This window comes from Molossus molossus, unplaced genomic scaffold (assembly GCF_014108415.1).
Source record: "Molossus molossus isolate mMolMol1 unplaced genomic scaffold, mMolMol1.p scaffold_m16_p_4, whole genome shotgun sequence".
NCBI classification, from domain to species: domain Eukaryota; kingdom Metazoa; phylum Chordata; class Mammalia; order Chiroptera; family Molossidae; genus Molossus; species Molossus molossus.
Window position 1 is genome coordinate 66370592 of NW_023425377.1, and position 23155 is coordinate 66393746.

At 55.4% G+C, this 23155-nt stretch overlaps 2 protein-coding genes and 1 non-coding gene across 4 annotated transcripts in view; 1 reads left to right on the forward strand and 2 right to left on the reverse strand.

Moving 5' to 3' along the window:
• Positions 1–636: 636 nt before the first annotated feature.
• LOC118616715 lies at positions 637–725 on the reverse strand. The gene has a single exon (XR_004956689.1). It is a non-coding gene; the product is annotated as a small nucleolar RNA SNORD2 (small nucleolar RNA).
• A 7653-nt stretch (positions 726–8378) lies between these two features.
• Positions 8379–15624, forward strand: LOC118615181 (cartilage oligomeric matrix protein). The gene is made up of 19 exons (XM_036239817.1): positions 8379–8467; positions 8744–8829; positions 9183–9234; positions 9641–9810; positions 10492–10629; positions 10912–10986; positions 11087–11245; positions 11320–11424; positions 11552–11659; positions 11854–12013; positions 12438–12556; positions 12750–12802; positions 12904–13085; positions 13255–13433; positions 13559–13607; positions 13852–14048; positions 14667–14839; positions 15283–15422; positions 15534–15624. Exons 1-19 carry the CDS (start codon positions 8392–8394, stop codon positions 15578–15580), a joined length of 2268 nt encoding a protein of 755 aa, XP_036095710.1. The 5' UTR covers positions 8379–8391; the 3' UTR covers positions 15581–15624.
• A 4682-nt stretch (positions 15625–20306) lies between these two features.
• CRTC1 (CREB regulated transcription coactivator 1) overlaps positions 20307–23155 on the reverse strand; it is a 69542-nt gene continuing 66693 nt past the window's right edge. For both annotated transcript variants that reach the window (XM_036239819.1, XM_036239818.1), the window contains 3 exons: positions 22881–22967; positions 22242–22422; positions 20307–21037 (listed from right to left, as the gene is read on the reverse strand). In XM_036239819.1, coding sequence (XP_036095712.1) covers positions 20826–21037; positions 22242–22422; positions 22881–22967 — 480 coding nt within the window. In that variant the 3' untranslated portion in view covers positions 20307–20825. The remainder of the gene's footprint in view (positions 21038–22241; positions 22423–22880; positions 22968–23155) is intronic.

The window sequence follows — 23155 nt, forward strand, 5'->3', positions numbered from 1 at the left end:
GGCATGCAGGAGGCAGCCAATCGATGTTTCTCTCTCACATTGATGTTTCTCGCTCTCTCTCCCTTCCTCTCTCTCTAAAAATAAGTAAAAACATATTTTTAAAAAAGTGTGGCATTCCTCAGAAAGCTAAACATAAAGTTATCATATGATCCAGCAATGTCACTCACAGGTATATACCCAAGAGAACTGAAAACAGGTGCTCAAACAAAAACTTGCACACACACGTTCATAGCATTCATTATTCATAATAGCTAAAAGGTAGAAACAACTCAAATGATCCTCAACTGGTGAATGGATAAACAAGGTGTGGTCTATGCATACAATGGAACACTCACTATTCAGGCATAAATAGGAATGAAGTACTGCAACATGGATGAACCTTGAAGAAATACTCAATGAGAGAAGCCAGACACAAAAGGATGCATGTTGTACGATTCAGTTTATATGAAATGTCCAGAAGAGGCAAATCCATAGATACAGAAAGTAGATTAGTGGCAGGGGCTGGAGGCAAAGGAATGGGGAGTGACTATTAATGGGTATGGGGTTTCCTTTTTGGAGATTAAAATATTCTGGAATTAAATAGAGGTGATAGTTGCATGACTAAAAGTCACTGAATTATACACTTTAAAATTGTTGAAATGATAAATTTTATGTCATGTGTATTTTATCACTTTTATTTTTTATTCTCAGGTCAGTCCCGAAAGATGATTGCTATCATTTCACTATCACTTCTTTTTTAAAAGGAAGAAGACAGCTGATAGACATCCTGAAGACATGATCTGAATCCAGCCATACCTAAAGGCAGCTCTGCCACTAGGGTAAGGCAATGAGAGATGGGCTTTCTCTCCCTGTAATCTGGTTTCAGAGATCAGCTGCATTTGTTCACTCCCATGTCCCCATCAAGATGAGAACAGTGGCCCTGGCCAGTTTGGCTCAGCGGTTAGAGCATCAGCCTGCGGTCCAGAGAGACCCGGGTTCAGTTCCCACTAAGGGCATGTACCTTGGCTGCAGTTTGTCCCCGGCCCTGGTTGGGTTGTGTGGGTGGTGGCCACTCAATGTGTCCCTTTCACATCGATGTTTCTCTCTCTTCCTCTCTCTCCTTCCTGCTCTATCTGAATAAAAAATGGAAAAATGTCCTCGGGTGAGGATAAAAAACAAAACAAAAGATGAGAACAGTCCTCACTGAAGGTGTCAGGGCCTCAGAAGTGTGAGAACCCCACTCCCTGGCATCTTTGCTTTCCCATTTGTAAGATGGGAGAAGGGCAAGGTCCTTCCATGACAGCAATACCAGGTCCCAGTGTACACTCACTAAGATCACATTCTGTCCCCACAGCAGCCCTGTGAGCAAGATGTTCTGAGCTCAGTGGAAGGAAGGCATCACTAAGTCTCATGCCCTGGCTTCCTCGTTGGGCCACATCTGGAAGCAAATGGCAAGGGCTCCAAGAGAAGGCAGGCTGAGGTCCCAACAGGCAATCTTGCTGGGTTCTGATGAGCTCATGCTTAGCATCCAAAAGACAGGGGTTTGAGTCCTGACTCCGGCTCTCTATGATCCTGGGCCAGTGGTCTCCTTCTCTGGGCCTATTTCCCCTCTCCAAAACAGACTGATTGTTTTGGGCATCAGGGATGGGGTCTGCTGGGAGAAGTTGCTGTCCCAGGAGAGCTCAGTAATACATGGATGTGTCTGGTAGAATCTGAGCTGGGCTGTGACTCCTGGCAAAAGCAGAGGTGGAAGCTAAGCTGGGGAAGAGGGGGAACTCAGCAGTCTACCACTGCCCAGAGGGGATGTGCCTCTCCTCCATGCCATGTTGCTGTTGGCTTTTAAAAGGACATGTATGCAGGAGTAACTTTTTGATTCATTTTCCATTTGCTGCTGAGCACTCGTTGTCCCAGCACGCCTGGCTGGAGATTGGCACCATTTCTCGGCACCTGGACAGCTTCACTTGGCACAGGGATTCACCGAGTGGTGGTTGGCTGGCTGCAGGAGTCGGTAACGGTGTGGTCCTTTTCTCCTGTGCCTTCCTTAGAGATGGGGGAGAAAGTGCTTCATAGCTTCTGTGGCCTCTGGGAGCCTCTTTGAACAGTTGACAGGTGAGGGTGTGGCCGAGAGAATGGTTCTGCCGGGGTCAGACTCCTTCCTGTGGCACTTGAGATGTGGGAGGTCCCAGTGCCATGTCTCAGCCCTCCTGGGTCCTGTGGCTACCATTCTATAGTTCTGTGCTTCTGCTGACTAGTGGCCACATCACCCTGGGTCCATGGTGCTCTTAACACCATGGTCCCATGGTTCTAGGATCCCACAATTCTGTGGCTTTAACACTCTGTGGTCCTGTGACCTCAGGATCCACCTTAGCATGCTGTGGTCCCATGGCACCATCAACCCATGATGTTATGACTGTCATTTCTTAGTTCCATGACTCTGTCATTTCTTTGTTCTGTGGTCTCATGGCTCTTGGATTCTTTGGAATTATTTGGCTCTAGTAATTATTCAAACCAGTGGGAAACAGAGTCAGGAAGATTCAATAGGAGGGTGCCTACTATGTGCTTCACTTTTATTCTTTTATTGACTCCCCACAGTGACCTCTGAATGGGATTGCCACATAGCCAGAGAGGATCCGGAGGAAAGTTCATCTATCATCTAATCTACCCACTGACCCACCTATCCACTCACCCATCCAATCATCTGCTCACCCACCTATCCACTCACTTATTTATCCTTCCACCCTCATCTATCCACCTGTCATCCAACCATTTTCACCCACCTGTACTCCACCCATCTATCCATTCATCCCCTGATCCATCCATCCACCCATCCATCTATCCTACTCATCCATCATACAACCATCCATTCACCCACCTGTACATCCATCTGTCATTCATTTATTCCATCATATATGCATGGTGCTCGAATGAGAAGAAATGAGCCATGTTAAAGGGGATAGAGCACCACAGAGCAGTCACAACCTAGGTAAAGGGGCTGGAGGGCAGAAAGAGATGGGGCTGGAGAGGCCTGTGGAGCCCACACATGGGTTCTCCTAGTTAGCCAGAACCATTCAACTGTACAGGCCCTGGTACCAACATCCCCCTGCAGAGGGGCCTCGCTGAACACTGGACTCCTTCTTCCAGCCCTGCCAGCCCTACTTCTGTGTGGTGAGTGTTCCATGCAGCTTGTGTGCACTTGTCAGCCTTTGAAGCTACCTATCACGGGGCCGAGAGGCCGACCTCCTCCACCTTGCTTGCTGTGTGGGAAGTGATCAATGTCTATCCAGTGGATGGTGTTATTTAACTTATTTGGCACGTACCGTGTTCTAGTCTTCTCACTTTGGGGCTGGGGCTCCTCCCTGCCTGGTAGCTCCCTCCCCCACTGGCCCATGCCCCAGCCAGGCCTCTGCCTGCTGGGTAAACACACCCCACCCTCGGCCTCCATCCATTCATCACTGGGCTGAACAAGGGCCTCCTGTTAATGAGGTGGGATGGAGGCTGGAGAGAGACTTAGAGGAGGTAGGCTGTGTTCACAAGCCCACCATCCCCAGAGAGAGCGCCAGGAACCTGGGTGGGGACTCTTCCTGCTATCAGGTTATGTGCCTTCATAAGGAGGGGAGGGAGCGTGTGACTTCCCTCTCTGAGCATCATGTGCCCAAATTAAGGAGATGGGACAAACCTGCCTTCCTGACCCTTGGTTTGCCTATATGGAAAGTGGGGATGTTACCAACTGAGGGCTCATCACTTTCGATGGACTAATTCATTCAGTTCTCATGATGACCATAGGAACTCTTATGGTCTCCATTTTCACCTTGGCTTTGGTGACTACTGTGTGAAAATCTCTAGGCATTTCCATATTTCACTTCATCACACAGAGAGAGGGACTGGGAGAACAACAGTTCCGCAGCTAGCCCTGCAGGCAGTCTCTCCCCCACAACACAGACACAGAGTTGTTTTATGAAAACTCTCATTAAATGTGAGAGGAAAGGAGGGAAGAGCAGGGTGGTCCTTTGTCCTGCCACAGTTATCTCTGGAAAACTACGAAGATAATGGCTGTGCAGAATTGTTCTCGGAAATCAGTACCCATTGAATACTGCATCATTAAATTCCAGTGGGTCTCTTATTCCTAAAGAAGTTCTTTCTCTCCTGAAGTAACTTTGCTTGATAACCTTGAGAGTAAAAATTCACATTATAATAAACTTTTGAAGGTGGTCCTTCTGACAGAGAGAAAGGGAGAGAGGGAGAGAGGGAGAGAGGGAGAGAGGGAGAGGGGAAGAGAGGGAGAGAGGGAGAGTGGGAGAGAGGGAGAGAGAAGAAACTGAGATACAGAGAAGCTAAGCAACTTGCCTCAGGTTCCACAGCAGAGCTGGGATAAGGAAACTCAGGGCCCAAATGCCAGAAACCAAGACCTTCATCACTGTGCCCTGCTGCCTCTCATGATGAGTAGTTCCTACCTCCTGGGACTGCAGAGGTGGGGCAGGGAACAGAATGGGAAAACTCACAAAAGTGGTTGGCAAGGTTTTGAGAGTTTGGTAATTACTAAATAAAACTTAGCCACTATGTTTATTGTTATCTTCTTTCTTTATCATCACCTTTCAGAAGCCTGGGATGAATGGGGACAGACCTAGGGCAAATGGAGGGTAGAAAGGAAGGCAAGGCTTGTGGAAGGTCACAGAGCAAGTCAGGGTGGGTCTATCAGGCTAAAGTGCCCAAATGGCACCCTGTCCCTCTGTCCCCTTCCACTTGGTCCTTCTGGAGAGAGGCGTCCAGTGGGGCCATCAGAGGCAGGCTGGGTCAGGTTCCTAAACTGTGGCCTCCCTCTTGGCCCTGATGAATTCCCCAGACCCTGGGCCTGTGGCCTGGCACTCCCGGGGTAGGGCGGCTGCCTTCCCGACATATTTTCCCTCTGGATTCACCAGGGGAGGCAGCTGGGTGAGCTGGGGGCGCCCACATGTCTCCTGGCCCAACAGGCTTCTGCCAGGAGGGGCCCCAGGGGCCCCATTGCGAAGGCCCCAGCCCCTCGGCCCCAGCCTGGCCAGGCTCCCGGAATTGCTGGGTCTGGCGTGGTGGGAAGGGAGTTGGCTGGGGTGACAGCCAAATGCTCAGGCCAAGAGGTCCCAGGCAGTGAAAGCTTCACAGCTAATGAGGGGTCTGGGCCAGCATTTCTCATCTGGATTCTGTGGCCAAGGGCAGGGAGGAGTGTGAAGATCTTAGGGGTCCTGCCTTCCCCAGTTCTAATCCTGGCTGTGTGGCCTTGATGTGTCTCATCTCCTCTTCCAGGACAATGCGAATAAAAACTCCCTAGGGTATAAGTGACATAGTGAGTAATTCCCTTATTGTATAAGGAGGCTGACACTGGAGCCAGATACTGCACACAGGTTTGTTTGTTCAGTCCTCTCAACAAGGATCACCTTCATTTTACAGGTGAGGAAACTGAGGCACAGACAGGTCAAGCAACTTGGCTAGGTCACACAGCAAGGCTGTGCCTAGCTGGAGTTCCAAACCAGGCCACGTTGCCCCCAAGGGCATCCTAACATACAGGACTGGCAAGGGCTACTATTATGAACAGCAATGATGTTATATTAATTAAAAGAAATGATAACAATGTTACATTAATAGTAGAGGTGCTTTCAGAGATCACCAAATCCTTGAGCCCTCCCTCTCTATACCAGCCCCCAAGTTCCCGAGGAGTCCCAGGCTGGGAGGGACAGAACTAAACACAGTCCTCAGGGTCAGGCCATCTCAACTTTCTCTGCCAGAAATATTTTGTCACAGGTCCCAGAGGGCTGTCATACAAACACCAGCTTCTGAGTCCTGCCCAAGAAGAACAGGAAGGGCTTCCTGGAGGAGGGGGTATCAGAGCCAGGACTAGAAAGACAGAGGAAGGTATTTGGAGTGGCAGGGAACAACAAGTACAAAGGCTAGGAAAGACCCAAAATGAGGAAGAAGGGGACACTACCCTGGAAGCGTATTTCAGGGCTGGTGGGATCCAGGAGGCAAGAGGGTGAAATCAAAATGTCCTGTTGTCTGATATGCAAACAGGGACATCGGCAGGGATTCTACCTTGTTGTTCCCTCTGCCTAGAGTGCCCTTCCCCACTTCTTCCCATAGCCCGAACAAGGACACGTGTGTCCAAGCCCCAGCCTCGTGCCAAGCCTGTGGCAGGGGCCTGGCTTCCATGTGCCCTTGTCCCAGCTGCATGAGGCACACGCATGCCTGCCAGCCCTGCTGGAGCCGTGGTTTTCCCAAGAATTCCAGCACCAGCCGGGAGCGGCCCCTAGGTGTGCCAGATGCCAAGAAAAACAGGAGGTGAGCTCATGGCAGGCAGAGGCAAGGCGGGTACTTCACTGGAAATGCCCAGGCTAAGGCCAGCTGTTCTCACCCAGCCTCCCCTTCAGTCCCCTCCTCACTCACCCTCTGTGACTCCCTATTGCCCCCAGAAGACAGCCTAAGCCCCACACCATTGGCACTGAGCCCCAAGATTTCTCTGCCCTGAGATCAGTCTGTCATCAGGCTCATTTCTGCCTTAGGGGCTTTGTGTATGATCCTCTATCTGGAATGCTTTTCTATAATGTCCTTGCCTGGCTGTGTCCTCATCTTCCTGGTCCTAGTTCAGTGTTCCCTTCTCTTCTGGGGCGCCAGCCTAGATTCCTCCCACCCTAGGCTGGGTCAGGTACCTCTTTGAAGCCATCACAATTCTGGCCAGTTTGAATGATTGTGTAGCTGCCTTCTACCAACCTGACCTTCCTATGAGGGAGAGGCTGGGTCTGGCTTGTTTACCCTGTGTAACCAGCGTCTAGCACAGGACATGACCCACACACAGTAGGTGCTCAATGCCAACTTGTAGGATAAATTAATGTGCCTGAAATTTTCCAACCTGCAAGCTCCACATGCTTCCCTCTGCCAGAATTGTCTTCACCTTTTCCCTCTGCTGATCTGTGTTCTCCCTTTCCTTTAGGTTTCCTTGCCACCTCCTCCAGGAAGCCCTCATTGATTTCTCTGCAGCCTCTCAGGGGAACAGATCTGGCTATGACCCTAACCTGGCTTCACCCCACCCCTCACAGTGGCCTTAGGCTAGTCACTTCCACCATCATTTGGGCCTCAGTTCCCCCACCTTTATTTATCTATTTACTTATTTATTTTTTTATCCTCACCTGAGGACATTTTTTGCATTTATCTTCAGATAGAGGGAGGAAGAGAGAGAGAAACATCGATGTGAGAGAGACACATTGAGTGGCTGCCACCCACACGATCCCAACGGGGGCAGGGGACAAACTGCAACCGAGGTACGTGCCCTTAGCGGGAACCGAACCCGGGACTCTCTGGTCCCTGGGCCAACGCTCTAACCACTGAGCAACCAGCCAGGGTAGTTTCCCCACCTTTAGAATAGAGGTTGTAAGCCTCTGGAGGGTAGGAGTAGAGAGGGTTAACTCCAGAAGACTGAGGTGTTTTGTAGTTCAAGAGTGTGGCTGGGCTGAGAGAGATGATTTTCCTGATTAGCAGTAATTTTTATTTTAATTACATGCTGTTCCCACAGCAGCTGGAGCAGAGCTTGGAAGATATGGTGAAGTCTCAACAAACAGAAGTCCATCCCCACATCCAGACCTTCAGATGGAGGTCTGGAACACATGAACAGCCCATTGCACAAACTAGGAAACTGAGTGGGCTCCCGCTTGTGGGCTGTCAGGCTCCCCCAACCAGCACCCACCGATCAGAGAACCACAGAGAGGGGAAACCAGACAGGGGTGAGGGGAGTCACCTGCCACTCTCTGGGGTGGGGGGCCAGAAGCATCCCTGGGAGGACCTGGGGGGGAGACTGGGGGTCCCTGCTCTCACCTGACCCCTCATTTTCCTGTAATAATAATCACTGACAATGACATTTATTACAATTGTGCAGAGGAAAACTGAGGCACAGAGAGACCTCACTTGCCCCATTTTGAAGCAAGTGAGAAGGGAGGGAGTGGAGGATCAGTCTGTCTGACCTAAAGCAGGGAGGGAGGTGGAGGTGGGTCTTAACCTTTAGCCACTCTTGACTCTGTTTCCTCAAGAGTGAGTTGAGGGGGCTGCCATGAGTATCACCTCCTTCCCAGCAGTGCCCCAGGCTTGACATACATTAGGCACTCAATAAATAAGTAAATGAGAGGGCTGGAGGGTGGTCCCACCTGACTCCCCACCCCACCTACTCCTGCACTGGGCCCCTATGACTCAGTTTCCCCAACAGGTCCTGGTTCCTCCATGCCGGGTGGGGCCTTGAACGCAGAGGCCAGCGCCGGCTGTTTACCTTGTGGCTGGGCGCTGGGCAGGGCGGTGATGGGCCGTCCCTGGGGCTGGCCGCGCCGTTGGGATAAATAGACCCCGCGGGCCTCGTGGGCGGCAGAGAGCAAGCAAGCTTAAGTCCAGTTCCCCTTCGCCGCCATGGTTCTTGCAGCCGTCTGTGTTCTGCTCTCCCTGGCCGCCCTTGGTGCATCAGGTCAGGGCCAGATCCCGCTGGGTAAGCCGCGCCCTCCCCCACGTCATGCTCCCAACCCCCAAATTGACAGGAGGACCCGCGGGAGGCCTGGAGCCGTAGCTCCCTGGGACTCCCGGACAGTGGGGGTTGGGGGTGGCATGCATGCGGGATGGAGAATGCAGGCAGCTGGGTGGAGACTCAAGGAGTGGGGTGGGTGTCCGGAGTCCCTGCAGCGGCAGCATCATTAGGAGTGGCGTAAGGAGTGGCGTCGGGGAGTCCCCGGGCCCAACACCCCATCAGCGCCCCCTATTGGTGCAGGTACAGACCTGGGCCCACAGATGCTGCACGAACTTCAAGAGACCAACGCGGCACTGAGGGACGTTCGGGAGCTGCTGCGACAGCAGGTGGGAGCGGGGGTGGAGGGTACAGGAGTGCGGGGGAGGGCAGAGAGGCCTGGAAGAGGGGAGTCTGGGAGGCAGGGGCTGCGCGGGGGCAGGGGACGGGAGAAGGGGGTCCCGGTAGTGGTGGAGAGGATCCTGGGTACCAGGATCGGGGAAGGGGTTGTGGGAAAGGAGTCCCAGGGATGGGGGGTGGTGTGTTCCGCGGGAGAGTGTAGGGATCCGCGACGGAGGAAGGGAGTCCCAAGGAAGGAGAGATGCTAGTAGGGCAGGAAGTTGGGGAGGGTGGAGGGGAGACACAGGGGAGGGGGAGAAGAACGGAGCCCTGCTGACCAAACACCGTCCCCACTGCACTACAGGTCAAGGAGATCACGTTCCTGAAAAACACTGTGATGGAGTGTGATGCGTGCGGTGAGTGGAACTAAAGAGGCAGAGATAGAGTGGAGACGAAAGAGCAAGAAGCGCTGGGGAGACAAAGACAGAAACCCAGAGCGAAGGAAAGATGGGGAGGAAAAGAGACGAGGAAGCGAACAAGGCTGACAGGGAGAAATTGGATGAGGGGTGGGGAGAGACAAACAGGGAACGGAGACAGAGATGATGGGAGGAGGACACACCGAAAGAGGCAGAAGCCATGCGGGAGGTGCAGGGAGGTGGAGAGGTGCAGAGGGAAAAGCTGAAGACAGGACACTGGAAAGACTTGAGGGCAGCCAGAGCAGCCCGGAGTGTGGTCCTAATGGGTTCAGCCCCCTGAAGGGGCAGAGTGCTGGTAGGCTACGCCCCTGGGCATGGTCCTGACGGCCTAGGCCTGACCTCGCAGGGATGCAGCAGGCGCATACACCCGGCCTGAGCGTGCGGCCCCTACCCCAGTGCGTACCCGGCTACTGCTTCCCCGGCGTGGCTTGCACCATGACCGCGAGCGGCGCGCGCTGCGGACCCTGCCCTTCGGGCTTCACAGGCAACGGCTCGCACTGCATCGACATCAACGAGGTGTGCCCGCCCCCACCTCCCCAACGATTCCCCCAACTCCCCAGTGCCCCCGCGATCTTGTCAGCTGGGGGTGCTCCCCCAGAGGAGCCCCTCACCGTAGAGGGCTCACATCCAGACGACCTCCCCACCGCCGGGGTCACCCACTACGACCCTCTACCCCCTCACCACCTGGGACACCCCCTCCGACAACCCCCTCCATTGCCAGTGACACCCGCCCCGACGACTCCCCTACTGCCGGGCGTCGTCCACCCCAACGACGCCCCTCACCTCCAAGGCTCAGTAACCACACCGGCATTTCCACCACCGCGGGGAGCCCGCCCCGACCACCTCCTCACCGACGGGCACGCACGCCATGACGACCACTTTCTCCCTCCGCTGGGGACGCGTGCCCTCACAATTCCTTCCCTGGCCCATGATCACAGCCCACTGGGCCCCAGGAACAGCTCTATCCAGGCCCTCCCCTTTCCTCGCCTCGTCCCTCTTCTGCCCCCATTGAGGCAAAGTTGCGTCTGACTACTGGAACCATGGCCACCGCCCCACGTGGCATCCCCTCTCCAAGTACTGACTGATGGCCCTTGTACTTTCTAACTCCAAGCCTACGGGACCATAAGGCGCCGCTGGGGGGCGGGTTAAGGAGGACAGCTCCACGTCCTCTGACCCTCCGTGGCCCTTTTCCTCCAGTGTAACGCCCATCCCTGCTTCCCCCGGGTCCGCTGCATCAACACCAGCCCCGGCTTCCGCTGCGAGGCCTGCCCTCCGGGGTATAGCGGCCCCACCCACGAGGGCGTGGGGCTGGCCTTCGCCAAGGCCAACAAGCAGGTGAGGGTCTTCGGGAGTGGCGCCAGGAGAAGTCCTGGGTGGGGTCTCATTTTGTTCAGTAAACTCGTGCTGGAACCTCATGGCCTTTTCCCTGCCTCTCTCCAGCTCCAAGGAGAGGTTGTGAGGACGGGCTGGAGGGAGTCGGTGGGATAAGGGTCCGCGTCAGGGATGATTGGGGTTTGGCGAGGGATGGAATGGAGAGGTAGTATGCAGAGGACACCGCGAACCAGGTCTGGAGATGTCTGCGTGGGGTCAGTGACCTCTGCGCTCCCTCCCACTCAGGTCTGCACGGACATTAATGAGTGTGAGACTGGGCAGCATAACTGCGTCCCTAACTCCGTGTGCGTCAATACCCGGGTAAGGCCCGGGAGGAGAGGAGGATGGAGAACGGGGGTAAAGGGTGGGGTGAAGCGCGAAGTGGAAGCTTCCCGGCCTGACCTCTCTCAGCCACATGCAGGGCTCCTTCCAGTGTGGTCAGTGCCAGCCCGGCTTCGTAGGTGACCAAGCTTCCGGCTGCCGTCTGCGCGCCCAGCGCTTCTGCTCGGATGGCACACCCAGCACGTGCCACGAGAAGGCCGACTGTGTCCTAGAGCGTGATGGCTCTCGATCGTGTGTGGTGAGTGCAGGGGCGTGGGATGGGGACCTAGGGTTCGGTGACGCCAGAGCACTTACTCACTCCCCTGCCCGCAGTGTGCCATCGGCTGGGCTGGCAACGGGCTTCTCTGCGGCCGAGACACGGACCTGGACGGCTTCCCGGATGAAAAGCTGCGCTGCTCGGAGCGCCACTGCCGTAAAGTAGGCGAAGACAAGGGGCGTGGTCTGGTGCGGGGGGGGGGCGTGAGAGGAGGGCGTGGTCCGTCATGGGGTGGGGGGGTGGAGCTACCTGGCCTGTGACCCTTATGTCTGCCCTGCTCTCACCTAGGACAACTGCGTGACTGTACCCAACTCAGGGCAAGAGGACGTGGATCGCGACGGCATCGGAGACGCCTGCGACCCTGATGCCGACGGAGACGGGGTCCTCAACGAGGAGGTGAGGCTAAGGTGGGGCCTATGCGAGCTGGGAGGGGCATGGTTTTGACGAGGGAGTGGCCTCAGAGGCTAGACTGGGATCCTGGAGGGATGAGGGGCTCCCTGCAGAGGAGGCGGAACCTCAGAGAGGGGCTGGTCTTGGATGTGACCTTTGCCCAACTTGGCCTGACTCCTCCCCCCCTTCCTGTCTCCCAGGACAACTGCCCGCTGGTACGGAACCCAGACCAGCGCAATTCGGACGACGACAAGTGGGGCGATGCGTGCGACAACTGCAGAACACAGAAGAACGAAGATCAGAAGGACACAGACCAGGACGGCCGAGGAGATGCCTGCGATGACGACATCGACGGTGACCGTGAGCAGGGGTGGGGGTCGGTCGAGGTGGGGGAAGGGGACCAAGGGTTGGGGCTGGGTCAAGGGGAGCAGAAAAACTCCTGCTATGTCGGATGCTGCAGGGAGGAAAAGCAGGACAGAGCGTGGGATTTAGTGTTGGAGAGGTGCCCTTTTTACACTTGGAGCATAGAAGCTCATGGGGGTACATTCACAGGACAAAAGAAGGGCTTGGCTGAAGTGCCCCTTAGTGAGTGCCAGTCCTCTCCCTGGCCATCCATTCATGAAGTCTCTATGAGGCTGGGCCCTGGGCATAGTACTTGGTTTAACTTGTAACTGGGAGCTAGGCGAGGGTAGGACTCTGCCCAAGACTTGCACTTGCCCTGCTGAAGTCAACCTGGCCGCACCTGATATTTGTGGGTCCTGTCCTGTTCCCTTGCTTCTCTCAGGGATCCGGAACTCAGTGGACAACTGTCCCAAGGTGCCCAATTCAGATCAGAAGGACAGCGATGGGGATGGTGTAGGGGATGTCTGCGATAACTGTCCCCAGAAGAGCAATCCAGACCAGGTGAGGGCAGGTCAGACCCCAATTGGGTCAGACCCCTGGCTTGAGCTCCAGGCTGTGTTAAGACTGCAGCCCATTCAAAGCAGCCTGAGGGGTGTTCCTTGGGGTCAGGAGGATCTTTGCTGTGGACTAGGCTTGGGTTGGCAGTTTCTGAGTTCCTCTGTTCTGATTGTGGACCCCTGCACCTCCCCCTCAGGGGGATGTGGACCACGACTTTGTGGGAGATGCTTGTGACAGCGACCAAGACCAGTAAGGAGGACTTCTGGGATGGGGATGGGGACTCAGTGGGCGACCCCTGACTGGGCCCTCTGGGGATCTCATTGTCTCTCTGCTCCACTGACCCATTCTAGGGATGGGGATGGGCACCAGGACTCGAGGGACAACTGCCCCACAGTACCCAACAGCGCCCAGCAGGACTCAGACCGAGATGGACAGGGTGACGCCTGTGATGAGGATGATGACAATGATGGAGTCTTTGACAATCGAGACAACTGCCGCCTGGTGCCCAATCCAGGCCAGGAAGACTCAGATAGTAAGGCAGGGGGCAGGGTTGGTGTTGGGGACAGAGTATGTGGAGCCACTGGGGCGGGTTTAGAGTGGGCGTGGTAGGGCCAGTAGCTGGTGTGGGCAGGGCTAGACATGGAGTAGGGCACCTGGTGCAAGCAGACCTCACCACCCCAGGGTCTCCCACCTCTTCTCAGGGGATGGCATAGGTGACGCATGCCAGGGAGACTTTGACGCTGACAAGGTGGTGGACAAGATTGATGTTTGTCCGGAGAATGCCGAGGTCACCCTCACTGATTTTCGAGCCTTCCAGACGGTGGTGCTGGACCCCGAGGGTGACGCCCAAATAGACCCCAACTGGGTGGTGCTCAACCAGGTGGGAGCAGGGAGCAAGTGGTAGGTGGGAGGAGCTAAGGACCCCCACTTAGGGTCCTAACCAGGGGCCAGAAAGCCAAGGGCTTCACGGCCAGCCTGAGGCCTTTCTTCCTTTGACTCCATTAGGGGATGGAGATTGTGCAGACGATGAACAGTGATCCTGGCCTGGCTGTGGGTGAGACACCAGCTCTTTAGGGAGCTGCTCAGGGCCAGGGCCAGAGTCAGGGTGGGGCAAGGCCAGGTTGGGTCTGGCTGAGTCAGGGCTCAGGGGCATGGATGTGTCTGGATTCATGGAGTAGGGATGGGGTGGGGATAGGATGGGTCTACGGAAGGGGGAATCAGGGCCCAGGGGGCAAGCTCCAACCTGGAGGGGATAGTTCTGGGGAATTCAGGACCCCACTGGTCCCCTACCTCCCCAGGTTACACAGCTTTCAACGGTGTGGACTTTGAAGGCACATTTCATGTGAACACTGCCACAGACGATGACTACGCTGGCTTCATCTTTGGCTACCAGGACAGCTCCAGCTTCTATGTGGTCATGTGGAAGCAGATGGAGCAGACCTACTGGCAGGCCAACCCCTTCCGTGCTGTGGCTGAACCTGGCATCCAGCTCAAGGTGTGCGGGGCTGGGCAGGGGGCTCCTGACCTCTTGTTCCATGTCCTCTATGAGGACCCTGAACCCTTCCACAGAACCCCAAACCTTTCACAGTCTCCCAGCATCTTTCTATGGACTTCAGTCTTCCTACCCACTTCCAGCTCTCTTCTGGATTCCCACAGGCCCTCAAACCCTCACCCAGCACCCCCAATCATCTTTTGGGCCTTGAAACCCTCTCACAGAGACCTAAGCTTTCCCTCAGGTTCCAAATCCTCCTGCAGACCCCCTAGACTAAGTTGCAGAAATTTTCCAAATCCTCTAGACCCCAATTTATCCTACAGCCAAAACTTTCTACAGGTTATACTAAATCTTCCTGCAGACCCCCAAATCTTCCCAGACCCCAAACCTACTCACAGACTTCCAAATTCTCTCATGAGCCCCCAGATCACTGCTGCCTCCCATGACCCACCTGCAAGTCTCCACATGGTGCCCAAGAAGGTTTCCTTGTGAATCTCCCATCCAGACCCTTCAGGGTCTCCATCATTCCTCCATGACCTGCAGCAACCACCAGGCAGGGTTCTGGGGGGTTCCAGTGGCCTGTGCGGTCTCTGACCCTGTGCCTGTTCTTGGGTACCTCAGGCCGTGAAGTCCTCCACGGGCCCTGGGGAGCAACTGCGGAATGCGCTGTGGCACACAGGGGACACAGCATCACAAGTGCGGCTGCTATGGAAAGACCCCCGCAATGTGGGCTGGAAAGACAAGACATCCTACCGCTGGTTCCTGCAGCACCGGCCCCAAGTGGGCTACATCAGGTGGGGACTCCGCCCCTGCCAAGGAACTGAGTCCCTGTTCCACCCTGGCTCCCAGAAGGAGAGAGGCTCTGGGGCTCTTGGTCCCCTAGTCTGTAAAGCAGGAACAATGCAGGCAGCTGGAACTGTGACGGGCCCTAGGGCACAATGCCCCTCCTAGGACTCAGCACACAGTGGGGTCTCAGCCAGAAGGTGGGGTCTCACCCACCTCCATTTCTCAATCCCTACTCTGTGCAGGAAGTCCAGGTGCTCTGCTCAGTTAGCACCTGTGTACAGTACCCTGGATATCCATTCTCTGGCACAGGGAAACTGAGGTATAGGTCAGGAGCCCCAGCTGCCCTGAGTATGGGCCAGGCAGAAGGGACCTATGGCTTCTTCCAGGGCAGGATACGGAAGCTCTGAGGTGCTTCACTGTCCCCTGCCTCACTGTCCCCTGCCCCCTGTAGAGTGCGGTTCTACGAGGGTCCTGAGCTGGTGGCTGACAGCAATGTAGTCTTGGACACAACTATGCGGGGAGGCCGCCTGGGTGTCTTCTGCTTTTCACAGGAGAACATCATCTGGGCCAACCTGCGCTACCGCTGCAATGGTGAGAGGAGGGGGTAAGGGGAGGGGATGAGGGGAGGGCCTGCCAGGGAGTATGGGGTCTGCCCTGCTGGCCTCACCCTTGCTCATTCATCTGCCCTCTCTCCCTCTGCAGACACCATCCCAGAGGACTATGAGACCCAGGGTCTGCTGCAGGCCTAGGGATTGGTGAGGACCTGCTGTTAGATGATGGCCACCCTCAGGGCTAGAGCACTGAGGGGCCCCAAGCGTCAGGGAGGGGGTGGGGATCAGAGAGGACAAAATAAAGTGTTCAGCAGGATGGCGGCTGTGGTCTCTGCTTTGGAGAGATGGTGGGGTCTGGCCTTGGAGAGTGGGACTTGTGGCTGACTCCCTCCAAATTGACTAGGAGTGTCCAGTTGCTGCAGCTCACCCACCCCTGGAGTATCTGCTCCAGGATCCTGGGGGGTGGGTTGCTCCCCTTCCAGGACATAGGTCCAAGTAGAGGCTAGTAGGGTGAGGTTGTGAAGGGCACACATCTGTGTGTCCATATTCATGCGTGCATGTGTGTGGCTCCCACCAGGTATACCTGTGACACCCACTGTTTCATCTCTGGGTTGGAAAAAGAAGGCAGAAAAAAGGGGAGGAGGCAGAGACGAAAACATTGGGTTTTTATTAGGTTTCATTACAAAGGATGCAAAGGTACAAAGACAAAAGCGTCCACGCCAGAGGACAGGCAGGGGCCGGCCGAGTGCGCCCTGAGCTGCCCGCCCCAGCCCGCCACGGGCACCCACACGCACGGCCCATGGGACATCCACAGCAGAGTGTACATGCTGGGGGTGGGGGGCGCAGAGCCAGCCTGGGGACAAAGGGACACAGGTGGGGCAGGGCTCAGACCAATGGGTTTGCATATATTAGAAGTGCCGCCCAGCCCCTTTAGGGCAGTTTCCTGGAGGGAGCACATTGGGGTGGGGGGTGGCAGTGGACCTTGGCTGCCAAAGCCCTCCCTCCTGGGACCTGGTGGAGGAGGCCATGGCAGTGTCCCCTTGTCCCAGTGGGCAAGAGGTCAGAAGTGACAAGCTAGGGTGGCCTGGGCATCAATTGCCCCCAAATTCTAGAACCCTGTGAAAAGGGGCAACACCGCCCCCCAAGCACATGCCACATGTCCCTGGCTCCTTGGGACAAGGTATTAGGGACTGATCAGGAGGGTAGAAGGCAGAGGGAGCCATCTGCAGTCAGCATCACCCTGATGTCCAACCCCTGCCCCTCATGCTGATTGGGAGGGGCCCTGAGACCCATGGGTCTGAGCCAGTGACAGGAGGAAAACTTAGGCCCAGGTCACAAGGGTCTTGTTTTTGCTCCCCATGCCCTCAGGAGTACCCTAGTACCCAGTCCTGAGGGTACAGGTCACCCTAACTCCCTCTCCTGGGGAATGGCCAGTTGTCTGTGGCATGAAGAGGGTAATGAGAGGTCTGAGTCCAACTCAACCAGCACCCCTGAAGAAATGTCACAGGAACCCCTAGTCACATACATATTTTGAGACCCCTAAGAGGTAGGGGCCCAGGGACCAAAGGGAATAGGGGCAGAAACAACCAGCTGCCCACTTATTCCAGGCAAGTCTCCCATGGTGGGCGAGACACTGAGTCCTCCCTCAGCTCTGCAGGCCACCTGGGGAGGGCTCAAATGGCCACAAACCCCTTACTTGGAATGCCACTGCAGGAGTGATGGGCTAGGACCAGGGTGCCCAGTACCCTTGACCTTGAGAACCCCGTACCCCAGTCCTACCCTGGGCCCCCACGGCCTTTTGACAACAGCTTCATCAGAACCCAGAGGCTACTTTGTCAGTCTCTCAATGCCTCCAGACCTCACAATACCCAACCCATGTGGGAGTGGGGGTGCCTCCTGTGGAAAAGCAAAAGGCTGAGTCTGGTGGATGAGGGGTCTGGAACCAACTGAGGGTCCCCAGGGCCCCTTAGTAAAAGTTGCTCATGGACACTCATCAGGCCTAGGAAGTCTGACAGACGTGGGAGACCAAAGAGAATGGGCAGAAAGAGACCCAGCTGCCCATACTGGACATCTGGCCCCAGCAGAATGCATGAATGGACAAGGGGCCCCTTGCCCTCCATGCAGGGTCATTTGACAGAACTGACCTCACTCACCCCACTGTGACACATGGGCTTCACAGCAGACCACCCCACTGGGCGTCCTTCAGGGAGCTTGGCTGATGAAAATCAGGTCAGACACACTACTCAGAACCCTCTACCCTAAAAACCCATGAACAGATATCAGCACAGAGAGGCTAAAAAGTCCAGCCCACAAAAGGTCGGGAGTCATCACTGGGGAAAGTTCCAGAAGCACACAGCCCTATCCCTGATGGGTGGTCCTAGGGAGCTCTGTGAACCACAGTAGTGGGGCTGGACCCACCACAATTAGATCCCCTTCTGCTGTGGCTTGTCCCTACAGGGGAGCCTGGGCAGCTTTTGGATGGCATTGGCTAGGGACCCAAAATTTTGCTGAGGTGTTAACCTGCCCCCTGAGCTTTCCACTGAGGGTCTCAGGGACCCTTGCCCCAAGAGGCTGGCACTCACCCTTCCTGCCCAGAAGTGTCAAGGGGAGGAGACTGCAGGACGCTCCAAACAGCGCTGCCTGTCTTCCCCCTGTAAGGGCATGGAGGGGGAGGTCAGCATGGGCACCTATGACGGGGGATGTGATCCCAAGACCCTGTCTTCTCCAGTCAGTTCTGGGCACAACCCTCTTCTCTGGAGGACACAGAGAAGCACTAACCCTTGGTTACATCCTCAGCCCATGAGCCACACAGGGGAACAAACTCACAGCCCTGGGGACTTGGAGGGCAGAGAGTAAACTGAGGCGATGGGGTTAGGCCAGGCAGCTCAAGCTGGTGGGGTGGGGGGAGTGTGTACAGCGGAAGGAGCTCGGCTAAGGCCAGGAGCACTGGGGGCATGGGGGAGCAGGGCAGCAGGGGGACAGCCCAGCCTTTGAGCCCATGTGGGCCCAGCATCCAGGCTTGCCCCAAGCTTGTAAGTAGGACATGGGCTACATACAGAATACAGGCCCAGGCCTGCCCCTCATGGTGCAGCTTGCCTAAAATCACAGTATTTTCACATCACAAGTCAAAGGACTGATTCTCTTAGGCTGTCTTGCCTCAGGAAGTCTTGACAACTCAAGAATATTTAGTAGAGAAGTGATATTTAAGAAAAAGCAAAATTCCCTGTTACAGACCCCAGGAGGTCTCCCAAGGCTCAGGAAGACATGGGGATGCCTGGCTGCTGGCTCCTAGTGAGCCCCCTCTCAGGATAGCTCTGCACCTACGCCTCTCATAGGCAAAGGTTGCGTGTTAATGTAATGTCACCTGTGCTCCAGGCCATGGGCCTCTCCTGTCCGTCTGCACCCAGAACTGGCACTAGACAGACAGGAAGTGTGGGCTGACAAGGCTCCCTCACTGGATTCCCAATGCCTTGTTTGATAATGGCATCCAGGAAGGTTGCTTATAATTTTATTAAGGCCATTTTTTAAAAAAGTTCTACATACAAGTCTAATGGTAACCAAACTCTTCTATGTACATGTAGGTGTTCTTTAAAAAAAAGTCCCCATCTCTGTCCCCAGTTCCCACCACGGTAAAAGGACAGGCCCTGGACCTAGATGGACTGACACTGGGCTACCCAGATAATGGTGGCAGGGCCAAGTGACTGAAGAGGATGAACTTCTCATGAGTGTGGCTGTCCAGCTGCTTGGATACATGCTAACAACCTGGCCAAAAAGCAAAAGGGAAGGATCAAATCCAGCTCTCAGAGACAGGTTCCTAAAGCCCAGGCAGAAGGGTAGCAGCCACACCACAGAGAAACACACCAGGCAGAAGTGTTAGCCCGATAGCCCAATGGTAGGTGGAGGAGCAAGCTGAGATGCAACCTGGGGACCAAAACAGAGATTCCTACTAAAGCAACCAACAGAAAACAAAGCCAGCCCACTGCCCCCTCGAAGGGCCTGAAGGGGCAGAGGGATGGTTACCTCTGCCTATCAAGGCACTTTGAGAAGCAAGCACCTAGAAACCCACTGCTAAAAGCACACTGCTCTTTGCCTCCAAACCCAGTCCTACCAGGAGGAGCAACAAAAGAAGTGGCCAGGGGGATAAATGTTAGCTGGTTCTCAGGATGGGGGTGAGACAACTTCATCTAGAGTGTCTGGGCAGAGGGGCCACAGCTGCTGCCAGCACCTTCAGAAGGGCCAGGCAGAGCCAGGTGTTGTCAAGACCCTTAAAAAAAGCAGTGGCTCCTTCCCAGAAGTCTGTTATGTAGCCAGAGCAAAGGCACCTCTAGCTACCCAAGATTCTGTCAGAGTCCCCGCTTGGCACAACCTGCCCTCACTGGGTAGGGCTGCCACTCAACCCTTCTGTTTTACAATAACTTGAGGTGAAATTAAGGAGGCCAGGGATACAGCTCAGATAGCAGACTGCTTCCAGTTAGTTTAAAAAATGAATAACGCAGTATTTCTGGAATAAAAAGAGACTCTCAGGCAAGTATTGGCTTGAAGGAGTCAGCTACTTCCTTCTTTGGCTATTCTATAGCCAAAATGGAAATACAAACCAAAAGAAACAACAAAATACAACAAAAATGCCCTGGCCATCCCCTTCCCATTAATCTGTAAATAATAATAGTGACCACTGTACAGAGAAGGAAAGATGAAACAAGTTCTAAACCCCCACCCCCAGAAATGACTCGACTCCACATGCATTCCCTAACAGGCCCTGTCATCCTGGCCAGAAGCTTCCTGACAGAGGCAGCCCCAGAGGGACCTGGTGTGGGGGTCGGTGAGGTGGGAGGTGGGTGGGAAGATCTAGCTGCTCTGTTTACACTTTTGCATCCCCCCCACGGGAAGGGCTCTAGCATTCTGCACGCTCAGCAATATACGACAACAATCAAAATGGTGTTTATTTTGTGCTGGGTCTGCCCCTCTCTGGCGCCCTCTCCCTTTTGGCAGGTGGGGATGGCTCTCTATTTAACCATGACCTAGGGGTGGAAGGTTTGGGGGTGGAGGGTGGGAACCAGGGATGAAGGAAGGCAGTGAGAGCTGGACAACAGTCAGAAACGCACATCCACCACCACAGTGTGGACCAGACCCCAGTGCCCCAAGGCCTGTGGCCCTGCCCAGCACGCTTTCTGTACCTTACAGGGACTGACGGCTCATGGCCTGGGGTGGGAGGTGAAAGAGTGCGCGAAAGGGGTAGCCCAAGGGGGCAACTCACAGCCTCCCGATGGAGGTGGACAGCCGAACGGGGTTAGGGGTGCTTGGCGGCATTGCAAGCTCAGAATCACAAGCTCGGCCATTTGCAGGGACAGAGTATGCAGTCCCTGGACTCAGGGAGACTCCGTTGGGACCACTGACCAGCGGGGTGACAGAGCCGGGGCTGGGCAGCAGAGTGCTGGGTGTGCACTCACAGACGGTCCATCCGGAAGGTGTCTTCGGTGGCCGGGTCGGCCAGGACCATGTCAGGGTCGTTGAGCATGTGCAGTCCATCCAGGGTTAGAGGGTCGATCTTGAGTTCGTCCAGGGGGAACTGGCTGTCAGAGTCGAAACTGACATCACCAACCCCAGCCAGCGTGCTGGTCAGTTCTTTAGAGAGGCTGGGAGGGGACTCTCCTGTCACTGGAGTGGGGAGACACAAAAGTCAGCTCAGTCTTGGTTCCCCACCTCTATGCGCAGGGAAGAGGGCTTGGGCCATCCCAGTGTTGGTTACTGGGGGTCTGGCCTTCCAGGGGTCATCATAGCCGGGGAAGAGGGTGCTACTAACATTATGTGGGTGGAGACCAGGAACACTGCTCAACACTCCACAATACACAGGATGGCCCCACCCAGAGAAAGATCCAGCCCCTGATATCATGTGTCAGGCTGGGGCATGTGCATTGAGGACCCTCCCTGTGGCTTGGAGGAAATCTGGTTCCTATATAGAGACCCAGGTTCAAACCTGGACTTCCTCCTCTACTTGTGAGGGAGTCCCTTAGCTTGTTTCCCCACTTGGGAACCAGTGTGAAAGTCTCCATCTTTCTGGACTGTTGGTCACAGGGGCTTGGTCCTCCTCAGGCATCTGAGGCACCCTCAGGGTGGGGAGGAAGTACTGGGTCTGCACTTGGTGTCCTGGCCTTGGGGGAGGACTCTGGGCATAGACCCAACCATTCTGAAGGTGGGGACGGTGAGAAGGTGTCCACCTCAATCCCACAACAGCTCTAGCCTACAAGGGAACTTTCTTCTTCAATAAAACCAAGAACCTTTGGTTGGGGAAGCAGAGGTGACAGGGTGGGGAGGGTATGAGAAGACTGGGCTCTGTGCTATATGGAGCAGGACTTCACACATGCTGTACACGTCCCCAAGTGCCTGGGCACTGTGTACTCAGGTCATTTGAGACATATATTGCAGTGTGTGCAAGCTGTTACACATCTGTTGGCTGTACAGAAAGTGCCCCACCCACCATGCAGGGCTCACCTCCTGCCATGGTCACCTATGTTCCCAACACACAGCTAACAGGATTCAGGTGCCTGGGTGGCAGGCGGGGCTGAGAGAGTAACTGGCTCTGTTCAGTTCTTGCTCTGAGCACAGGGTGCTGTATGCCTGATGTAAGGTCCAGGTGTGTCCCCCTGGCCTGTCTGCAGCCCAGCAGTGAGTCAAGGTTAGGGAAGGGGTCTGGCTTCCTTAGGTCCACACCAAAGGTAGGGACACCTTAATTATGTCACGACTCACCCTATAGGGCAAGGGGTTCTGTCTCCCCCAGGGCTGAGGCCTATTGTAGCTGCCGGGCTCTGCAGAGTCACCAGGACTGAGACCCCTGCCCAGGATGCCACACACAGGGTCTCACCTGTGAGAATGATGTTGGGGATACTGCTGTGGCTGGGATAGCCAAGCTGCTGTGTGTCTGGCAGGCTCCCGTGGCTGCCCGTCAGGCCCATCATGGCTGCCTGTGAGTAGTTGAGTGTAGAGTCCGGGCTATACAGACTGCTGGAGCTGATGGCGGTCTCCAACATGTTGAACTGCTCAAGCTGGGAGGGGACACAGGGTGTGAGGCTGGCTGCTGAGCACGGCTACTGTGGGATGGCCTGCCTGAGGCCTCCAGGACCACCTCCTCTGCAGGATACCTGGAGTATTGGCCTCTCCTAACCCATGTGAGTGTGCCCACACCACCCTCAGGACTTGCTGAGTGGATGAATAAAAGGATGGATGGATAAATGGATGGATGGGTGAGTGACCAGCCCCAGGCAGCGGCCAACCCCTCTTGTGCCCACACTTTTTATCCTAGCCTTCACACAAAGCCAACTTGACCTCCCACAAACCCACATGCATGACCCACGCCGAGTACCACTGACAGCCACTTTCCAACCCTGCTGCTGGGGCAGTCACATGCTCCACTGCCTGGAGACAGGAACAGAGCTCACACACACCCGAGGGTGAGCAGGGTCCAGGCGAGCGTGGGGGTGCTGCAGCCCAGGCACCCGCTCACCTGGTGGGACAGAGCATTGGCCTGCCTGGCCGCCATCTGCTGCTCATAGTACGAGTCCCCAAACACGCTGCCCAGGGTAGAAGAGTGCTGCAGATAGAAGAGAGGCCTGCTGTTGTCATGATCCCTACAACCAAGTGGAAGTGAGGGCTCCTGAGGGGGACTTCCCATGGGCCAGTTGAGCCCACAGGGAGGCCCTTGAGACCTACTAGAGGGTGCACAAAACAAGAGAGGCTGATGACAGCTATTCCAGGGCGCCCACACTGAGCTGCCCCCCA